We start from the raw sequence: 21,346 nt of genomic DNA, 5'->3' as shown, positions 1-21,346 counted from the left end.
AAAACCACTGATAGAAACATCTGATTTTTTTCACTCTTCTTATTCTCCCTTACAATTATAAAATGCCAATCATGTTATTACAATTTACATTTTAGTCTTGCAGTGGATAAATTAATCAGAAAAAATAGGTCAAGCAAAATTACCAAGTTGCTGTGGGTAGTTCTGTTAGATAGGACTCTGGTTGCAAGTAATAGCTATTATGAAGGCTACTGGTGTAGTTCTTAAAGAAGAGTTGTGGGGATATGACTGGGCAGGCACCAACAATGACCCGGAACTAGATAATTAACTACCATAAGGGGTTCCCTCTTTATGCAGCGTCTTCATTTTTCTTGTTCTCTCTCCCTCAACCTTCCTTTGGTTTTCTGGTTTGTGTAATGAAAAACTGCTTCTAATTGCACCTGCGTATATGTCACTTCCCGCTCACAGAGCAATGAGATTAATCTTGGAGTATCTCTGTTACAGATCCAGGTTCTTTGGTGAAGGGGTTCAGTGGCCCATCTTGAATTCAGTAACTTCACAAATGTAATCAAGTGTTGTTAGAAATTGATGGATCTATCCATTTCTGGCAGGATGGGAGGAGTCCACACCATGTGAAGATAGCTGCTTTGCTTACCATGTGGATGGAACATGGGAAGAAACATTTTAAAAAATGGAGGAACTCTTGTGAGCTTTGGAGATGACTCATAGGTGTTCACACGTCTATTCTATCACCTCCTTGTCAATATCTTCTAAATGCATCAGTGGCCTGGTGTCCTCACATTGCTCAGCAAGGGCCCTAAGCCTCCAATTCATTTTTCTGCAATCTCTGCCTTCCCCTTAAAGGTGCCAGGCTCCAAATAGACTTCTTCCTCCCTCCCAGTCTGGAGTCAAACAAAAATTTAGCTCAAGATACCTAATCTCTGCGAGAAAGGAAACAGACTAACTCAGACTCATATGTGAGTTATGTGTAGGTTTCTTGAGCCTCTGAGCAGTGCTTGCATCAAAAGAATGCTTGGTAAGGAGATGAGTCCCTGCGTGGTACAACGGTGGGCACAGTCCTTTCTCCAGTGTTCTCTTTTTGCTCTTTTTCTCCTGTGAGCTATGACACTTTGTATCTAAGAGGCCTTTTAGGTCCTTGCTACTTAAAGTGTGGTCCACAGGTCAATAGCATCAGGATCTCCTGGGAGCTTGGCAGAAGTGCAGGCCCTTAGCGCCCGCCGCAGATCCATCAGAACCAGCACTTTAATTTAGCCAGACCTCTGGGTAAATTTGTATTCACATTAAAGTTTGTGAAACACACAACAGGTTAATTGTTTAAATCATGAAGTCAGTTTTAGTATAATATTAGGCTTACAATAATAAACTGAGTAAACGTCCTGAAACAATATGAAGATAAACACAACTAGATTACTAGTATATTTATGTGTATTATCCAGAACTTGCTATCAAGCATTTGAACCATTAAGATTAATGGAACAAGCGAAGTTTTTTAAATCTAAAATATAAAGGAGAGAGATTATGATGAGAATTAGCAAAGTAGAAAGGACTCACAGGATAGAATGCCTCCATCTAAAAAACGAAAAACAGTAAAACAGCTGAATTATGCCTCAGGTGTGGTTTTTTAAAATCTCTCTGTGCTGGGCATATAGGAAGTTTTAAAAGAAGATAGGTTTTTTTTTTTTTTTTTTTTAACACAGTATGGTTTTTAAAGCAGATTTTTGAATGAACTAATGAATAGACTTATGACACTAAGTTTGTCCCTTATGTGTTTTATAATTATTTCATGTAATGCTCACTTTCCACTTTTTCCTACTAATTGTGGTATTTACCTCATATCACCTGGTCTTTAGGATCTACTTATCTATTGTAATGTACCAAAAAGTCAGCCTAGTTCCACAGTGAAGAACAAATATTGCTCGAAAATGATCTCATTACTCTCTGTCTGCATAGCCATTAAAGACACCTCCATTGGTACAGTTACTTCTAGAAATTAAAATACATTTGTAATTAGGTCATAGATATACTGATATTGCACTCAAACATGGGTGCTATTTACTCTCCAAAATCAACACATTGCATGAATACTTTTGTGACATAAAGAAATCTTAAATTTATTGCAAAGAGATATTTATTGCTTTTTCTTACACTTTACAAGTGATATTTTTCCAAGGACAATTTTCCTAATCAGGCCTTCTTATGAACTCCACTTATGTTTCTTATACTACTTTTTAAATAAATCTCTCTTATGATGTGTCCTGGCTTACTTTAAAGCAGATCGACCCCATTCCATACAGCCAAGAAGTTTCTTTGACGCTCTTTTAATCCTTTCTGAAAATTTCACCAATCTGCTTGTAGCTGGAGCACAGAAAATTCACAGGCATAGAATTGAAAAGATGATGTGTACTGTAGGACCTTTTCAAGGACTGTATTAATGTACATTACAGAATAAGATTTTCATTTGAGAAAAAATTATTTTAAAGCATGCACTCAATGTTTGTAAGCAGAGTGGTATTGACTTAAATCCCAGACAAAGCATACCGATATCTTTTAAAGGCCGAGCAATCCCTCTTCCCTCTCTCCATTACTTGGGTGTTATCAGTGATATGGAATTAAGCCAGGGCTGCAAGAGTCAGTGGGATATGCATAGTCTCCCTGACTCATCCTAATTCAATTAGAGGGGCACTGTGGGTTGAATTTGGTTCCTGAGAGGAGACTATAAGAGAAAAATGAGGCTTATCCATCCTGCCCTATATTAGTAAGTCTATTTATGTGCACATTACATAACAGATTGGACTCCTAGAAGAATATCATGTAAGTTTATTTATTTTTTAAAAAAAAGGACAGGAAAAAATAGTCATGAAGAAGTTGGGGGGGGAGGGAATAGAGAATGAAAGTTCCCATAAGGATGTTGTTTCAAGTAATAAGAAGTTCTGTTTTTAAGAATATACTCTTATTAATCAGAATGTACTGAAAGAGAATAAAGAAAAACTCGTGTTGTATTTATTTTAACTTGGGGAAGAAGAGTCCTAATACCTAAGAAAATTATTTTCCCAATTATCTTTGGGCAAATGCTGTTGTGTTTGAAACGTGTCCTTGTCCCAACATTTTGCTCTCTCTCTTTTTAAGTGAAGTGTGTGCTATTTCTGCATGTTTGGACATTTACCACGTATACAAATATGAATTGAATAGATCATACTTAATATTTCTAATCTAACAGTTCTTACGAAAATAAATATCATACAGACATAAGAAATAGCAAGTTTTGTAAGTTATATTTCACTTGAAATTACATGACTTCAATCAAACTGTTTAAGGTTAAACATATATTTATTCTCTTTATCATCATAAAACTACTTCCTCATGTTTTCCTGAGTGATTACTTGAGCCCTACCTGTGATGGGGAAAACACTTGTCTATATATAACCTGAAGTCTTAAAAAACCAATAATGAAATTTGAAAATTCAATATTTTCTTCATTTATATAGTAATCATGATAAAATAGTGGCACTGGAAAATGTCAGTTTATATTGTAATAACTGTTAGAGCTACAAATCTGACATCTATAATCGTTGTCAGTCATAAAAATATAGCAAATTGGGATAAATTTAGTTCCGTCATTCAAACAGAATGAAGCTGCTTGTCACCTGCTTTCCTTTGTGATTTGATTACCTTGGACTAGGTTTTCCTTAAAAAGAAAGAAAAGGGGAGAAAAGAAAGGGATTCAAAGGAAAGAGCTAATAAACAGTGAAGCAAAAGAATTCTTCTAAGAGCTTACTACACTTTGCCAGTTTGCACAGCCTTAAAAGGTGTTAATTTTCTTTCCGTGGTGTTAAAATTCTGCATTGTCATTTTCTAAGGAGTGATAATACAAATAACCCTTAGCATTTTTCACACAATTTCCCCCCCAGAAGTACAGTACAATAGTCTAGTCTCGTGTGAAATGGGGACAATAATACCTGCTGTGACATGAGAGCCCCTGTGATTGATTGATTAATGTCTGCTAGACACAATGAGACATCTGGATTAAAGGAACTTTAGAAGTAGAGGGCACAAAAGTTTTTATTTTTAACTTTGATTGGAATATAGAACTAGTGTAGTAAAGTTGAAAATATGAGACTTAAAATCCTTGAGGAGGTCATTTGATCTTTCTAAATAGCATAGTCTATGTCTTTTATATAAAATGTAACTTAAAGGAAAAAGCCTTTATAATCTGTGTGAAATGTAATTTTAAAATGCTGAGTGGTAATTAGAAAATCATCGATGAAAATCCAATTAACAAACTGATTGCTTAATATTTTAGGTTATTAAATGCCATTACTTGGAAATTATTGCTTAGGGTGCCTTCACTTCACAAGTATCCATCCCATGATCCATATCACCAGCAGAGAGCACGAGGGCAATTTTACTATAGCCCAGAGGACAGAATTCCTAAAGGACTACTCAGGTACAACACAGGTGAGTATGTCATCATTCCTTGCTGTAGCAGACAGGCATTGACAAAGACAAACAAGGGTTAATTAAAGAGCTCCAAGTAGAAGTCTAACACGTATATTGCAAGATTTCTTTTGGAAGTCATATAATTGGAAATCCAATATTCACTAAAAAAAAAAAAAAAGATTAAAATACAGCAAAAAAACCTTCAGTACATGTTCCCCTACAAAAACTAAAACTAATGAATATCATTTCCGTACTTCATAACTATGCAGATATAACTTCAAACAAAATAAAGGTGGATTTTGAGCTACTCGTGTTGTAAATGTTTTACATGGTATTTGGGGCAGAAGCCTCAAGTTGTGAGAGCAGAGGGTTAGGAACATGACCCTTCATATTTAATTTTCTTCCAAGAATATTAATAAGGTCTCTAAGAATAGATCTCATTCTGGAATTTAGCAGTTGGAATATAACAGGGCAAACCATAAGCTTCAATTTAAGAGCTAAAAGTAGTACGATTAGGTAAAGAGTGTCAATAATTCAGATATGCCAAATAAACACCCACAAGATAGAATGCCTTGAAGTCAGTGGCTTTATTTCTATATTCAATCTCCTTTGAAAAGAATCTAGACATACTTCATTTTGGGGCTTTGACCTGTGGTTTCCGTTAATTGAAGTCTCACGGTCATAAATTCAATCGCGAGGATTTTTTCTCTCCCCTCACCTTCATCTGTGTTCATACTAAGATTTCACTTATGAGCATAGTGTAATATTGGGTTGTGACTACAAGTAAAGCTATCTCTTAGCAAACAGAAACAATTCCACTTAGCAATAATGTTCAACAATTATTGCTAAGCTATGTGTTGCGACTACAACATGACTTTGAAATGACTACAGTATGATTAATAATGTGAGAGAACTGTGATGCTTATGAAATCAACTGGAAAGTGGCAGTGCTGCTATGTTTATTGTAAATGTGTCCGAACGATGGTTCATTTATGATTTTAAAGTAGTTCAGAGCATAAAATAGGTGACAACTGGAACAATGCACTAGCTTTACTTGTAGATTTTGTGAATGGCAATATGATCGTTCGCTGTGGTAAGATAAAGGAATCTTCCTTTAATTTACTCACATTATTGTATGAGATAATATTTTTATTTTGACTTTCAGATACTTAAGTCCTTTTTATTCTTAAATTTTATATATTCTAATCATACAAAATACTATTGTAAGAGTTGGTTGGCTATTTAAAAGCACTATCAACCCATTGCGTGCAAGAAACCTGTTTTTATACTTCATATACAAGGGATTAATGTATTTTAAAGCGGGCTTTTACTGTGAAAAAAGTTTGAATTAAAAAGAGCTTACATTTTCATAGATGTGGGGAAACTGTAATGTCCAATGACTTGGTTAAATAATGGAATTATTTATACTATAGTTTGGTAGGTTTGCTTAGTGAATTTTTTTTTGTTGTTTTTACTTAAAAGCTAAAAATGTGTTCCTATTGAAAATGAAAACCATTGTATTCAAAACCAGGAGGTATCCCTGCCCACGCCATCATAGCGCAGAGCTAGGGTAAGAGCCTTGAATCCATATACAACCCAGTACAGAATGGGGGACACGTAGGTTTAAAATAAATGCCCTCTATCTCTGCAAGTTAGAACAAGTTATTCAATCATGCATTAAGACCTCCTCAGACAACCTTTATAGGTCATTCCAAAAAATAAATTTTTTGTTCCAAGTGAATTGTTATTATTAATGCGTCAAACTTTACTCAGGTACCTGGCGTTGTAAGTACAACCCATTACACAAACCTTCGCGGTTTCCTGATTTTAAAAGATCATTCAAATATAGATAGTACTTTCGGGGCCAATACTGAAGGAATAAGGTTAATCCTTTCGGGAGTCATTCCATCCGGCGCTTGTATGAAAATGAGAAACGTGTGAGCATACGCTACACAACTGGAGTCAGAGAAATGAACTGCAAAGGAAAAGACAAGTATTACATGTAAAGTTGGAATCAGCAGAAAGGGCAAAGGGAAAGGAAATGTTCCGCAGCTTGGGGAGCAGCTGGACGGGACTCCTTCCAGCCTTTAGCGAGCAAAGTTTGCAGTTAGGTGAGCTGGAAGCGGCTTTGCTGCAGCCGCCTGTCCGGACGAGCTCGGCTTCGCAGATTTCCGGGCGCGGCGGGAGCAGAAATGCAAGGACAGCCACGATCGCCCGCCGCGGCCCGTCCTGCTCCCCGAGAGGAGACTTCGCACCGCACAGGAGACTGGCCAGGGCTGACCTAGGGGACCCCAGAGGCTGTCACTTTCCCTTTCCCCTGGGGGGCTTCCGTCACCCAAGCATGTAGGGAGTGCTCAAATTAATTTTCTTTCCGGTCTCGTCTGACATTCAAATATTCTCTGCCCCGACCTTTAGCCATCCGCCCTCTCCGCCCTTCTCGCCAAGGTCCCCGGCAGCAAAAGCCTCCAGTTGCAGCACCGGGCGTGTTGTCTGCTGAACGCGCTCTGGGGATCTGGTGGCCCATGCTCCCCTCCGAGGGCCGACAATGCATCTAGCGCCTCGGACCCGGGTTGACTCTCCCATCTTTGCATTTTAGCCCCTCCATTTAGCAAAGAGAAGTGCGCGAAACGCGCGCCCAGAGACGAGCCGCCGCGGTGTCCCCCAAACGCCCGCCGCGGTGCCCGAGGCTCCCTGGGTCGGCGCCCGCACGCCCCGCCGGCCTCCCGCGCCGCCCCAGCTCGCCGGACCGCCGGGGCTCGGCAGTTCGCTGCCCCGCGCGGACCCGCGCAGCTGTCAGCCCCGCACGCGCCGGCGAGGGACCGGTCCGCCTAGGCTTCGGAAGCGTCGGCGCCTCCCTCCGGGCCGGACCCTGCTGGGCATGCTCAGTGCGCCTTCTGGAAGCCGGCTCTCCCGGGGCCAGGATCAGTTCTCCGGGTTTTCACGGCTGCCGAGGGGGCGCTGAGGAGGAGAGGCTGGGAGACAGTCTGCGCCTTGTTCCGAGCCCCCCCCCTCAGGCCCGGCTGCGGCCGCCCGCACCGCAAGATGCGGACCAATCAGGGGCCGGGGGCGGGGCCTAGGCCGTCACGCCCTCCCTCTGGGCTTATTGAGAGTTATATCAAGAAATTCAGTTCAGAGAGAGGAGAGAGAGGAGAGGGAGAAGGAGAGAGGGGCAGAGGAGAAGGGAGAGAGAAGGAGAGCATGCAAGACAGGAAGGAGCGCCTTAGAGTCTCTGAAGCACGAAAGAGATAACCAATTAGGAATTTTGGGGGCAACTGTCGCCCCGGACAGCAGCCAGAGAATCACCATCACCCCAACTCTGACGTTTCCTGCAAGAAGTTAGAGACTTAAGCGATATTAACATCGGAGGGAAATGATATGCTTGACGCTGTGGAAAATACCCCTAAGCTGAAGAAGTGCAACTGGATGTTGTGTGTGTGTTAAATACCAGAAGAGCCCAGACCCCGTGGGTAATAGAGACGAAATGTGGAGAGAATGACTAACGACAAATCTGTGAATTTGTTCTCTGGAGTTGCTAATTTGCCAGCCCGAAGCAACACATTTTACAAGGAGGAAACGTTTTGCTGCTTCTGATTTCTCCCCAAACTGGTGCTACCAGATGCATGGCTTTCTATGTGTTGGAACAAATCATTGCTAACTGCAGCATACCGGCAAAGGGGAAAGGTTGAGGCAACTAACGTAAGTGTAAAGTTTTGCATGCACAATTGTAAATTCTGTGTTTAGAGATGTCCTCAGTGGAGACGAAGGATGTTTGTAATTGGGTAGACGGTTGGGGCAGAGCTCACCTACTCGGCTGTATCTGCATCCCTACCTGCATCACTCTGCCGGAACTAATCGCGGGCATCAGCTACCGTGCAGCCTAATGCAGATAAGATTAGAGCTTGGGAACTGACCAGTTCTACTCAAGTAGGTAGCTGCCTGGAGGCTTGCACCCATTTAAATTGCAGTTAGGGGAGCATCTAAGCAGCAGCCTTTTTACCTGCATCATTGGTTTGCAGTATTTATGTGTGGCAGATGTTACTTATATTTTAACCAGAGATCAGGGTTAAGAAACTGCCTTTTTTTCCTCTTTATACTCAGTATAAAATATTGTGCTTTTACATGGAAATGTTAGCTGCGTTTCATTTACATCTCGACACTCTCTTCCACCTCTAGGAGAAGGAATCATATATTATTCTACGTTTTTAAAAGTTTTAATGTGTTTATTAATTCTAATAGGGATAATTTGACAATATGGAGAAATGAGAGCAAGGTCTGGGCAAGAAATTTGAAGTCTTGGTATTGTGCTTTTAGGCAATGAGGATATGTAGTGGCCGGTGACTATTGCTTCTGATGCTGCAGTAGCATGTCCGGATGCTTGTTTCCCAGTAAGATTGTACTAGAAGGCAGTTGAAGAACTGGGAGGAAAGAAAAAGATAGTCTTTTCAGAAGAAAGAGATGACTCAGTGTGGCAGAGAAGAAAACACATCACATTTGACATGTGACAAAGCAATTAGCGGGAACCATAGCTAAATACTTAGTGTTTTTCACTTGCACCTAAAAAAACTAAGGGAGATTGGTTAGAAGCCAGGAGGCGGCTAAGCCGGGGGAGGGGAAGAGGAGAACAAGAATGCATGTTTTGAATTAAACAGTATCCTGCAAAACAGTGTAGGTGAATACAGGTAAAAATAGCAGCTGTCCTTAATTCAAAAGTAGATAATTTCATTTTCTCTGAGCAAATGCAACAAGCAGGGGATATTCAGTGTTTTTTTTATCCCCAGAGTTAACTTGCAAACAGTAGCAGAGCAAACTGCCATGTTTACTAATGTGTAGTGGAAAATGTGTTGTGATATTTCGTGACTGTGTGTTTTTGTTTACTGAAGAATAATATTGTCTGTACGATTGTGTTGACAGTGGCTGTCTCCAAATAAGCGATGAGATGTAATGCATCCTCCCGTCCATGCACGCTTCCTCTTGCCATTCGTGCATCATTCCTCAGTGGGAACCTTTAAACCCTAAAATCCAGGAAAAGAAAATAAATACATTATCATGGACCTGAGGGATTTTTACCTGTTGGCTGCTCTGATTGCCTGTTTAAGGCTGGATTCCGCAATAGCTCAAGAACTTATTTACACTATTAGAGAGGAATTGCCTGAAAATGTGCCCATAGGAAACATACCAAAGGATCTGAACATTTCTCACATCAATGCTGCCACAGGGACCAGTGCCAGCCTTGTCTACAGACTGGTTTCTAAAGCTGGGGACGCCCCTTTGGTGAAAGTATCCAGTAGCACTGGGGAAATTTTCACAACCTCCAATAGAATAGACAGAGAAAAACTCTGTGCGGGCGCCTCTTATGCTGAGGAGAATGAGTGTTTCTTTGAACTTGAGGTGGTGATCCTCCCCAATGATTTTTTCAGGCTGATCAAAATAAAAATAATTGTTAAGGATACCAATGATAATGCCCCCATGTTTCCATCTCCTGTCATCAATATTTCCATTCCAGAAAACACTTTGATCAACAGCCGCTTTCCAATTCCATCAGCAACAGATCCTGACACAGGCTTCAATGGTGTACAGCATTATGAATTGTTAAATGGGCAGAGTGTTTTTGGACTGGATATCGTGGAAACTCCGGAGGGAGAGAAGTGGCCGCAATTGATTGTTCAGCAAAACTTGGACAGAGAACAGAAAGATACCTATGTGATGAAAATCAAAGTAGAGGATGGAGGCACTCCACAGAAATCCAGCACAGCCATACTGCAGGTCACAGTAAGTGATGTAAATGACAACAGGCCAGTGTTTAAAGAGGGTCAAGTGGAGGTGCATATTCCAGAGAATGCTCCTGTAGGCACCTCTGTAATTCAGCTCCATGCCACTGATGCAGATATAGGCAGTAATGCTGAAATTCGGTACATTTTTGGTGCCCAGGTCGCCCCTGCAACCAAAAGACTCTTTGCTTTAAATAATACTACCGGGCTGATTACCGTTCAGAGGTCCTTAGATCGAGAGGAGACTGCCATTCACAAAGTGACAGTGCTGGCTAGTGATGGCAGCTCCACTCCCGCTCGAGCAACGGTTACCATCAATGTCACTGATGTAAATGATAACCCTCCTAACATAGACCTAAGGTACATTATAAGTCCCATCAATGGCACAGTGTATTTATCTGAGAAAGATCCTGTCAATACAAAGATTGCCCTAATTACAGTTTCAGATAAGGACACAGATGTGAATGGCAAAGTGATCTGTTTTATTGAAAGAGAGGTCCCATTTCATTTGAAGGCAGTATACGACAACCAGTATTTGTTAGAGACCTCTTCTTTGCTGGACTATGAGGGCACCAAAGAATTCAGCTTTAAAATTGTTGCCTCTGATTCTGGGAAGCCCAGTTTAAATCAGACTGCCCTGGTAAGGGTTAAGCTTGAGGACGAAAATGACAACCCACCAATTTTCAACCAGCCTGTAATTGAGCTGTCAGTTTCTGAAAACAACCGACGTGGGTTATACTTAACAACTATTAGTGCCACAGATGAAGACAGTGGGAAAAATGCAGACATTGTTTATCAGCTTGGACCGAATGCCTCCTTCTTTGATCTGGACCGAAAGACAGGAGTTTTGACAGCCTCCAGAGTCTTTGACAGAGAAGAACAAGAGCGATTCATTTTTACAGTAACTGCCCGGGACAATGGGACCCCTCCCCTTCAAAGCCAAGCGGCTGTGATAGTCACTGTTCTGGATGAGAATGACAATAGCCCCAAGTTTACTCATAATCATTTTCAATTTTTTGTGTCTGAGAATCTGCCAAAGTATAGTACTGTGGGGGTAATCACAGTGACAGATGCAGATGCTGGAGAGAATAAAGCTGTGACTCTTTCCATTCTAAATGACAATGATAATTTTGTGTTGGATCCCTATTCCGGAGTCATAAAGTCAAATGTCTCATTTGATAGAGAGCAGCAGAGTTCCTACACTTTTGATGTCAAAGCCACTGATGGAGGACAACCACCTCGTTCCTCTACTGCAAAAGTAACTATCAATGTCATGGATGTCAATGACAATAGCCCAGTTGTCATTTCTCCACCGTCTAACACTTCCTTTAAGTTGGTGCCCCTCTCAGCCATTCCTGGCTCCGTGGTAGCAGAAGTTTTTGCAGTGGATATTGACACTGGGATGAACGCTGAACTTAAGTATACAATCGTGAGTGGGAACAATAAAGGCTTGTTTCGGATTGACCCAGTCACAGGTAACATTACTCTGGAAGAAAAACCAGCCCCTACTGATGTGGGCTTGCACCGTTTGGTGGTCAACATAAGTGACCTGGGATACCCTAAGTCTTTGCACACACTTGTGCTTGTATTTCTTTATGTTAATGACACTGCTGGAAATGCCTCCTATATCTATGACTTGATTCGCAGGACTATGGAGACCCCATTGGACAGGAACATAGGGGATAGTAGCCAACCCTATCAAAATGAGGACTATCTCACCATCATGATCGCCATTGTCGCCGGCGCCATGGTGGTCATAGTCGTGATCTTCGTCACCGTTCTGGTGCGCTGTCGCCATGCATCAAGGTTCAAAGCAGCTCAGAGGAGCAAGCAAGGTGCTGAATGGATGTCACCAAACCAAGAGAACAAACAAAACAAGAAAAAGAAAAGAAAGAAAAGAAAGTCTCCCAAGAGCTCTCTTTTGAACTTTGTTACAATTGAAGAGTCCAAACCCGATGATGCAGTTCACGAACCTATCAATGGGACAATAAGTCTACCAGCTGAGCTGGAGGAGCAAAGTATAGGAAGATTTGACTGGGGCCCAGCACCTCCAACAACCTTCAAACCTAACAGCCCTGACCTGGCCAAGCACTACAAATCTGCTTCTCCACAGCCTGCTTTTCATCTTAAACCAGACACTCCAGTTTCTGTGAAAAAGCATCACGTGATTCAGGAACTCCCTTTGGACAACACCTTTGTCGGGGGTTGTGACACCCTTTCCAAACGCTCTTCCACTAGTTCAGATCACTTCAGTGCCTCAGAGTGCAGTTCCCAAGGAGGCTTCAAGACAAAGGGCCCCTTACACACCAGACAGGTAAACGAGCACTTTTACTGGTCTATAAGTACTGCATACAAGTGCCCAGTCAACCAGTATTAACGTGCCAGTGTGTCTATTGTTTTGGTCTAACTTTAGCTTAGTTATAAAGAGGGAAAAAAAAAACTTGACCCCTTTTCTATTCCTCTGGGGCTCAGTCAAGAATTTTTAGAACAGCTTTGAAATTTCTGAGTTCTGAGAATTATTTAACCTCCCAGTTTCCTTCAAATGGCAAAAGATGAAAAGAGGAAATTATTCCAAAATGTCCCGAGATAATGTTTGCTGAAGAAGAAAACCTGTCCTGATATGCCAAATTCTGCTCCTGGGGTTTCCAAATTGACTGCTTCAAGATTTTCACATTACTTTTTGATCTCGAAAGTCACCTTCAAATCTCAAGTTTTAAATGACGTTTGAAGGTCTGACTGTAATGATGTCGGAGCTGTGGTTGCTAAAGGGGTTAATTTTTTTTTAGTCTCTAAACAAGATAGTAGAGTATGAAATGTACATCAGCTGTGAAGCACATGGTTGTTGATAGATTGCGACTAAGCCATATAGGAAGTCTTCTCTTTGATTTCAGATGAGTTTATTGTAATATAGTAGATTGGGTATGGAATAGAGAGGTTTGCAGCTTGTCCACAATGGCCAAAGTACTCTTCCAAAAAAAAAAAAAAGAAAAGAAAAAAAAAGGAATGCTTTCTCCTGGATATAACTGATTTATACAGAAAAGAATGAATCCATTGTAAATATTCTCTCATCTTAGTAATGCATAAGTGATCTGTCATAACTCATTTTAAACTGTGAAATATGCCATATGAAGAGGGATTAAGAGGCTGAGAAACTCATATTTCAACCAAATCCAGAATTAGTAATAATTCCTTGTTAATAAAGATTTAAATGCAGCGCTGTCTAATTTATTTCACTGGTGCTTGTCTATTGCCATGAAAGTTGAGTGTCAATAATAGCCTGTAGATGGCACTAGGGTATCATGTCGCTTGTGCTGGCCAGGTGCCAATCTCGCAGTAGCAAGGAGAAGGGGGAGGGAAGGATCCAACTGGTGCTATCGCCAAAGATACCTTTTATTTAATGATAGTTGCTCTGGAGCAACTAGCATTTAAGTTCATTTGCTTGCTCTTTTGTGACTAGGTCGCACCGCACCACCTTTCTAGGATGTCGTAAGCTCAGTTCTGTCTTTGTTGGTATTGAGTCCACCTACGGTGATGGCCCATCTGAATTTGTTAAAAATAAGGAACCTATAGATTTCAGAAAATGAAGTAAAGCAAAATAAATCTTCAGGATAGGACGGACAGTCACTGAATAGTGTTTGAAAACTCAAGAGATTTTTCCTTTTGCTTTTTTTGTGGGGGTTGGGGGGTGGAAAGTCTTGTTGAAACGCCATCTCCTTCTCATCATCTAGTGTTTATTCATCTGGAGTAACTTTAACACTCCATGGTCATAAGATATTTATAAAAATAATTTTGACAGTGAATCACATAGGTACTGTCAGAACATTAAGTATAATGCCTATGATTATACAACTAAAATCTCCATTTCTTAAAGCAAAAGATTAAATATCTACGCACATTAAATATAAAAGTGCGTATACTTAGAGTTTGAATGCACAGAATGAAAGGAATTAAAATGTCAGTATAGAAGTTCTAGAGGAGAATATGACTTAGATATAAGTTGAAGTTAGAACAACTTATTTTCATGTTAACTTCAGCTTTAAAAGAAGTTGATTTTTAAATTTTTAATATTTAGAAAATTTCCAAGCTTAGTAAAGGTTTGTAAAAGTTGGTAAATAGTTAGTCATGGTAAGAAAAGTAATTTGTAAAACTAAATAGATTTAAATATGAATATGCTATTTAATGAAGAGAAAGAAAATGGCTTTTTTTTAATGTTATTTTTAATGTGAAGGTCACTCACCATATACTAATGATATTTTACGATTTGCATCATATTTTGAAAAAACTAACATGATTTAAGACTTTTAATATAAAATCTGAAATTTGTTTTCTAAAGAAATATACTGATCTTCCTCCCACATTCTCTTTCTTTTCATATAAGTATGGTGGGTGTTAGAATTGAGGTACAGACCCACTTTTTCTGGCTTCTCAAAAGTTGAAACTATATATAGTACCCTGACATAAATGTTAAGTGCATTTCAGCAAAGTATGGAAAAGATGTTTTGTTGAGGCTTAGTCAGTCATAAGAACATTTGTTTGTATGATGTAATCTTTGAAATAGGATGCTGAGTAATTCTCTAACTGGAACTAAAGTGCGTTTTAGACATTCCTTGAGACCATGTGTCACTGTGCACTTGTAGGCATTTTGGTGTTCCAATGTAGCTATAATTCACTGTTATGATAAAGAGCTATGCAAATGGCTTTGCTTATACCTTTTAGAAATTTTCATGCTGAGAAAGAAAAATTGCGATGTTGGAGAAAAGGAATATTGGAAGTAAGGAGAGGTGATGGTGATAACAATACGTACAATTTTAGTATAAAAGAGGCGTTTTCCTATGAATGAAGAACATAAATTATATAGAACCCTTCTATTTTTTTTTCACTGAACTATATGATTGTTATCTGAAGATATTCTAGTTAAGCTAAAAAGCAAAAATTCTCTTTTTACCTCCTTCGCTTCAACTAGTGGCTTTTCCACAAAATGTGCTCCTGAAGCTACACAATTTTGAAAAAGTAGAGTTTATGACAACACCAGCTTTCGAGAACATCTTGTCACTTTATGGTGCTAGTTGATGTGTGGGTAAAATGCAAGATTCTTGAGTAAAGGGTTACCAAATTTAAATATCATTAATTTGTGTTGTCTATGCAATGAAAATATAGTGTCTGACCTTTCCACCATGATTTGCTTGTAGTGCATTGATTCTTATTTTGTCTGACTTTTTCCCCTGCTGTTTTCCTTGTGAGACCCTGCAAAGAATATATGAAGCAATCGTAAACCACATTCTTCATCCACTTTATTTGACTAAGCTTACATTTTCCTTGAAGATAGCAAGTCTGTCACTGAATTTTTCACAAATAATTTTTTATGAATTTTTAGGAGTGCCCTTAGCATTCAGAGATTGAGTGAAATTACCTTTTATTTAAGGTGAGATCATGTCTTGATATTTATTCATAGATAATTAAAGTTCACTGTTAGAGGGTTAAGAGGACGACAACATAGCCGGTTCCAGTAAGGCTTTCAATGATAAGCTCACTGGGGTATTTTCTTTAAAAAGAAAAGATATTCTTAATGGATACGATTTTTAAAATACGATTAAAATTTCTCAAAATGTAAGGTGTCTCAGAATCACCTGGAGAGTTTCTTAAGACAGGGCTCGCTGGGCCCTACTCTCAGAGGTTCTGATTGAGTACCGCTGGAGTCTAGCCTGAAAATTCACATTGCTGACATGATCCCAGGTGTCATAGATGATACCAGTCCAGGATCCACACTTTGAGAACCACTACATCAGCATCTTGGAAGAGGAAATATCAGCTCCTTTCCCTTTCAGATTATCATTTCCAAAAGCCCTGTTTTTGCAAGCCCAACTCTCAGCTCACTTATTGACAACCGTTTTATTGTAGCTGGAGGCTTTCTAGTAAACTGTTTATTGCTGTTTCCCAACCTGGTTGACAGCATTTGGGGAATTAATTTTCTTGGCCCCAGTGTGCTTTTTGTGGGGGTGTGAATGAAAATGTTAAAGAAAAAAAAAGTGACCTATTTACATTTGACAGCTTCTTCCAGGAACAGAACAATCTGTGATAGTTTTACTAGAGTTTGCTTCTGGGTACACAATCATGTTTAACTTTTAAATGAAATGCTCATTTTAGAGCTTAAACATCCTTGCTTTAACTTTTCACAGACTGGAGTATTTGCTCAGATATACATTTGTGTATACAGTGAAGAAATTATATGTTGAAAATGTGTACCCATGCTGTACTCAAGTGTATACGTGAACTTTTACAGTATAAAGGGAATTGTTTCTATTCCCAATCATTCAGAGATACTGTATTACATTTATGATTACTTTTCCTTTTTGAGTAATCCCACTACAACCACTACTGAAATGCTGTTATGTCATGTAAGATGAGCAAGACAGTCATAGAATTGCTATTTAGAATAGTCACAAAGAAAACTACAGTTGAAAGTGAAGGGAGCAAATGTTAACTAATGTGAGGCTGGCAAAAACTTTAAGATATTTTAAACTACTAAATTTTGGAGTATATGGTGACAGTTAAACATGGGTGGCATGTGGAGAAATATTGCTCCCCAAAATGCAAATTATATTTAAAATGTTATCAGTTGTGATTTTATTTCTACTCCTTCCCGTTGGCTAAGTGCTCTGTGATTGTGAAGTCAGTTTATGGTCATGAAGGCAAATTTATGAGGAAGAAGATACCCAGACTCCTTGGATATTGTTTCAAGAATTTGAAATGAGAATTGGCCGTCCATTCAAATTGGCTATCTTTCCTCTTGGGATTGTAAGACAAATATTTGATGGTTTTGTTTTCAGATTGATACACCTAAGCTATAAAATTCAAGGTACATCTTAGCATTCATTGCTAATAAATTTAAAGAGGGTAAAAATAAAAAGTTGGCACTGTATTAAGCATAGACCTGTCTGCTGACTCCTGAACATTTGCTAACATAGAGAAAATAATTTCTATAGTTTAAATATTCTATTATCTTATTTTCCAAATTTTGCTGCAATTAATTCTATAGATAGAAACACTGTAAATTGATGTTCCCTTAGTTTCAGATGAGTCATCCTCATAGTGTCACACAACAGATTCTGGCATCATTAAAGTTACCTTGCAAATATTGTACTTGTAATAATATGTTATATTCTTATAGCATATGCATAGTCATATTGGTTAAATATTTCAAGTTATAATTTATTTTCTCATAATAGCACAAATTAAAATATATGTGATGTAGTGAAATAGAATTTAGATTTAATGCAATACCTCAAATCTAAAATCAGGTTTCCTCATAACCAATTGTGACTTATTTGGAGTCTTGAAGTTTCATTTTCATATTGAAATACATGAGATGTGTGTAAATTAACACCCAAAATATTAGAAGTGGCATCATAATGAATTATTTTTTGCGACACTCCTGAGGTATTAAAGTGACACCTTTAAATCACATTTTCTCGTAACCTCTGTTCCCATAATTATTTCTGTTTTATTATTTAGATTCTTTTGATTTCCTGGTTTTTTTGGTTTGGGAGAATACAGAAATCCAACAAATACTGAAGCTACAGTGGTTGTGTTGGTCGAGCCGTACCAGACTGGGTGTTTACAGGACTCGGGGCTATGCCGACTGTATTGCTTTTTTTGGGTACTTTCTCAGTTTGACTTTATCAGAACTGAACTCTTAGCTTGTGTATAGTTTAAAAAGAAAAAGACAAAACTGTGAGCCTGGTGGAGTGTTTACTACTTTCAGTTAAACTCCTTTGAGTAAGCTTCTCTGAATTTAGTCTGGTGTTTTCTTGAAGGGGACCCTTTATTAAAACGATAAATTACTCTCCTGTTAATATTAACAACTCAGTTAAATATCTTATATATTTAACATAGTTGGAAACTGAGAATTATTTAATGTGGATTCTTAAATTTTGGCTTTCTTGACAGCCAAAGTTATATTTAATATGTTCTCCAGAATTTATTACATACCAACCCCCTCAATTTTATATCAAATTTGTCGAAAGATGACTCTAATCACAGGTCAGGTATCAGTGAGAATTTGAGAATGCAAGTCAAGGGCTTCCTATAAAGTTTTTAATATCTGGATGCTTAGGAGTCATGTTCACTAAGTAATAATGCTAATGTGTTATGACCTTTTGGATAGTTAGCACCCCTAAAATCTGCATCAGATCACAGAAGCAAATCTAAATGTAGCAATGTAATCACTTGTGTACATAAGGAGATATGCTCCCGTTTAAGATTTCATCAATTATTTCAGATGGCTGTTAAATCTGTCAAACATTTCATTTGGAAAGGAACACATGCATTTTTGCCTTTGTTTGATACAAACCTATTGGCTGTCAGTCATCAGAAACATAGAACAAGAAAGATATATTCCCAGGATTGACATTTTGGTTTTGATTTATATTCTTTGTTCCCAAAGCCAAAATTGATTAAAATGTGAAATTCCTAAATAAGTTAAACTACCCTTCCTTAACAGTGGTGAGTGATGGAAGAAATAAACCGAGAAAACAACCCATATTAAATCTCTCTCGCTCATATTTTTGTCCTACGGACAGTTTGGCTCCTATAGACAAGAATAGTGGCAGAATCAGTAAAATTTTCTGAGCCATAATATATAACTTTAAGGCATTCAGAACTCGAAGTCATTTATTAGGGATCTGTTTTTACATACTTATCCATTATTTAAATGGCGTGTGAAAATATTTTCCCTCGATCTTTAACAGTTTGACTGATTACAGTGCCGTAAGCACATATCACATTTAAAAGGATGGACTTGGGACCACCTGTACAGCCGGAAGTGGTGAAGATGTAAGCACAGGCAAGATCTTTGACGCATATTTGATTGATTCTTTCTAGTCATTTTACACTAATTATTCCTGAATTCCTTGAGAAAATATGTAAAGTTATCTTTTCTAGAAAGGAGTGTACTACACCTCACCACTCATTAATTTATATAGATTTTTAATTATGTAGGCTGCAGGAAAGAGTGAAAATGTGGTCAATTTTGCCATGTCTGTATAATATCTTCTATTTTAAGATTCTTCCATAGTATGTCTTTTTTCTGACCATCTCTATGTTTTAGTATTACACTGCTTTGTTAATATCCAGTCTCTGGCCTCTTTCAGTCTGTTAGCAGTTGATTAAGAAATACTCTAATCCCTTCCAGGATATTGAGAAACTAATGGATTGCAGAGTATTTGGGTCTTTAAGCTTCAATTGTAAATGGTATGAAGAATTGTCATTGAGCTGATATTTGCATATATCTCTCCCAGTGCTAGTTACTTTGCCTCCCTTTTTGTCCTCCTAATCTTCAGCTTTCATTCTAAGAATATTTATTTTAGTCGGAAATAAGCACGCCAGTGATAGAAATTTAGGATTCACCTCCAAATGAATGCCATCACAGACAGGGAAGTTCTGGCACATTTTGCATAGATCTGTATGAACACAGTGAACCCTTCATAAGCTCTTAGATTGCAGGAAATCAGTGCTGAAAATTAAGTGGGGTTTTAAAGATTTGCAAAGTAGAGAGCTTTGTATAATGCTGGTATTGCAGGTGCCTATTAAATATGAAGTAAAGGCTTTGTAATACAGCTAGCTAACACATTTCCCTCCACATTAGAGTGATTTATAGCCAAGGGAATTAGTCTTGCCTATTTTTTTCAAATGCAGAAACATTGGATGTGCTTGAAAGAATAAAAATCTCAAACACAGGCCTTAGAATGGACAGATTTGCTCTCTGTTGATTCTAGTTATTCAAGGTAGATGATGCGGGCCTGCTCACACTTACCTGTGGTACCTCTGATGCCCATGATCTGGCCTTCGCCTGTCCTTAGGAGAAACTGCATTGTGTGTGTAGACTCTCCTCTAGATGTAAATCTGATTAAAACCCTAGGTATCTATAAAACTATAGCATTACTGTAATGAACAGGGCTGGCTACTGAGTGAGTGCTTTGATCCTCATAGGAATTGCTATTGAATCATTTCTCAGACTTTAGTTTTAGAACTCATCTTTGCTCCATTTGTAAATGGTGTGTATTTGTAGCACAGCATTTCATTCCAGCCATACATGGATTTCAATATATTTACCTTCATGGCAGTGTTCAGTAAAATGCCTCACAGTTCTTTAAAGCTTAATGTCTTTGGCCCTGTTAGATACAAATCAGTGGAAATAACCGTGCGTATTTTTAAATGATTTCACAAATCCTATATTTTTGCCTACTACAAAAAGTATATAATCCATGTGCAGCCCACAGTAGGTACAGTATACTTGCTGAGAATCATCACAGATGATTGATTAGGAAAGCAAAACAGTTTTTGTGTAAGACAATAGCAACTGCAATTCAGTGAATGAGGTTTTTTTCACATTAAACAAACCTCTATAAGAAGAAGGGAAATAGAGAAGGATATAGAAAATGAAGCTGTATCTTTTATAGGAAGAAAGTGTCTTCTGCTGACAGTAGTTCCATAGTAGATCTTTTCTTGAGTAAAAAAATTCTGGTGCTTTTTTGGATTCGGAGGATGCAACCAATCTGTGCCTCTGTGTGAGAGCAGCTGCATGCTGAGGACTTTCAAATACACAGCAACGTAGGATTCTGCAGGAAACGTTTGTAGAAGGTGGAAGTGACAAATGGAGACAAAATGGAGTGAGTTCTGAGTTGTGAGTTGATGCCCTCCTGTGTCATATATTCGTGTCATTGAACTGCTTTTCACGTTGGAAGCCTAGTGTCACAATAGTCCCCCTCTGTTTTCAGCTGTGAACACACCTGGATTGGCAACTTTTCTTTGGTCTATTTCTTGTTTTTCATGGGTGGACCCTATTCATTTATCTTACTTCATACACATCTTCTTCCTTACTTTCTTGATAGGTTTTTAAATGACCCAGTTATTTCTACGTATCTTCCCTCAAAAAAACCAGACAAAATATTTTGCTCAAGAGACATCCATAAAGTGTCAAATAAAACACCCACAGTGTGTCTTTTCTTCCTAGAAATATAAAATCTCTGCTTATGTTTTCCTTTGTAATTTTTAAAATTGAGTTTTTCTTAGTGATACCATTTTCAAAGTTAAGAAATAACATTAAATTTTAGCTATATGGGTTAATACTGTTTCAGTGCATTCCCAATCCAATCAAATTTCCA

At 38.5% G+C, this 21,346-nt stretch overlaps 1 protein-coding gene across 13 annotated transcripts in view; it reads left to right on the top strand.

Moving 5' to 3' along the window:
* The first annotated feature begins 7,467 nt into the window (after positions 1–7,467).
* The window catches only part of PCDH9 (protocadherin 9), an 880,956-nt gene continuing 867,077 nt past the window's right edge, over positions 7,468–21,346 (top strand). For 11 of the 13 annotated variants that reach the window (XM_070578887.1, XM_070578883.1, XM_070578885.1 and 8 more), the window contains exons 1-2: positions 7,468–8,112; positions 9,328–12,498. In XM_070578887.1, the coding sequence (XP_070434988.1) occupies positions 9,463–12,498 (3,036 nt within the window). In that variant the 5' untranslated portion in view covers positions 7,468–8,112; positions 9,328–9,462. The remainder of the gene's footprint in view (positions 8,113–9,327; positions 12,499–21,346) is intronic. The other 2 variants (XM_070578893.1, XM_070578892.1) reach the window with 1 other exon arrangement.

Source organism: Equus przewalskii, chromosome 16 (assembly GCF_037783145.1).
Source record: "Equus przewalskii isolate Varuska chromosome 16, EquPr2, whole genome shotgun sequence".
NCBI classification, from domain to species: domain Eukaryota; kingdom Metazoa; phylum Chordata; class Mammalia; order Perissodactyla; family Equidae; genus Equus; species Equus przewalskii.
This window is presented reverse-complemented; position numbering and strand designations above follow the sequence as displayed.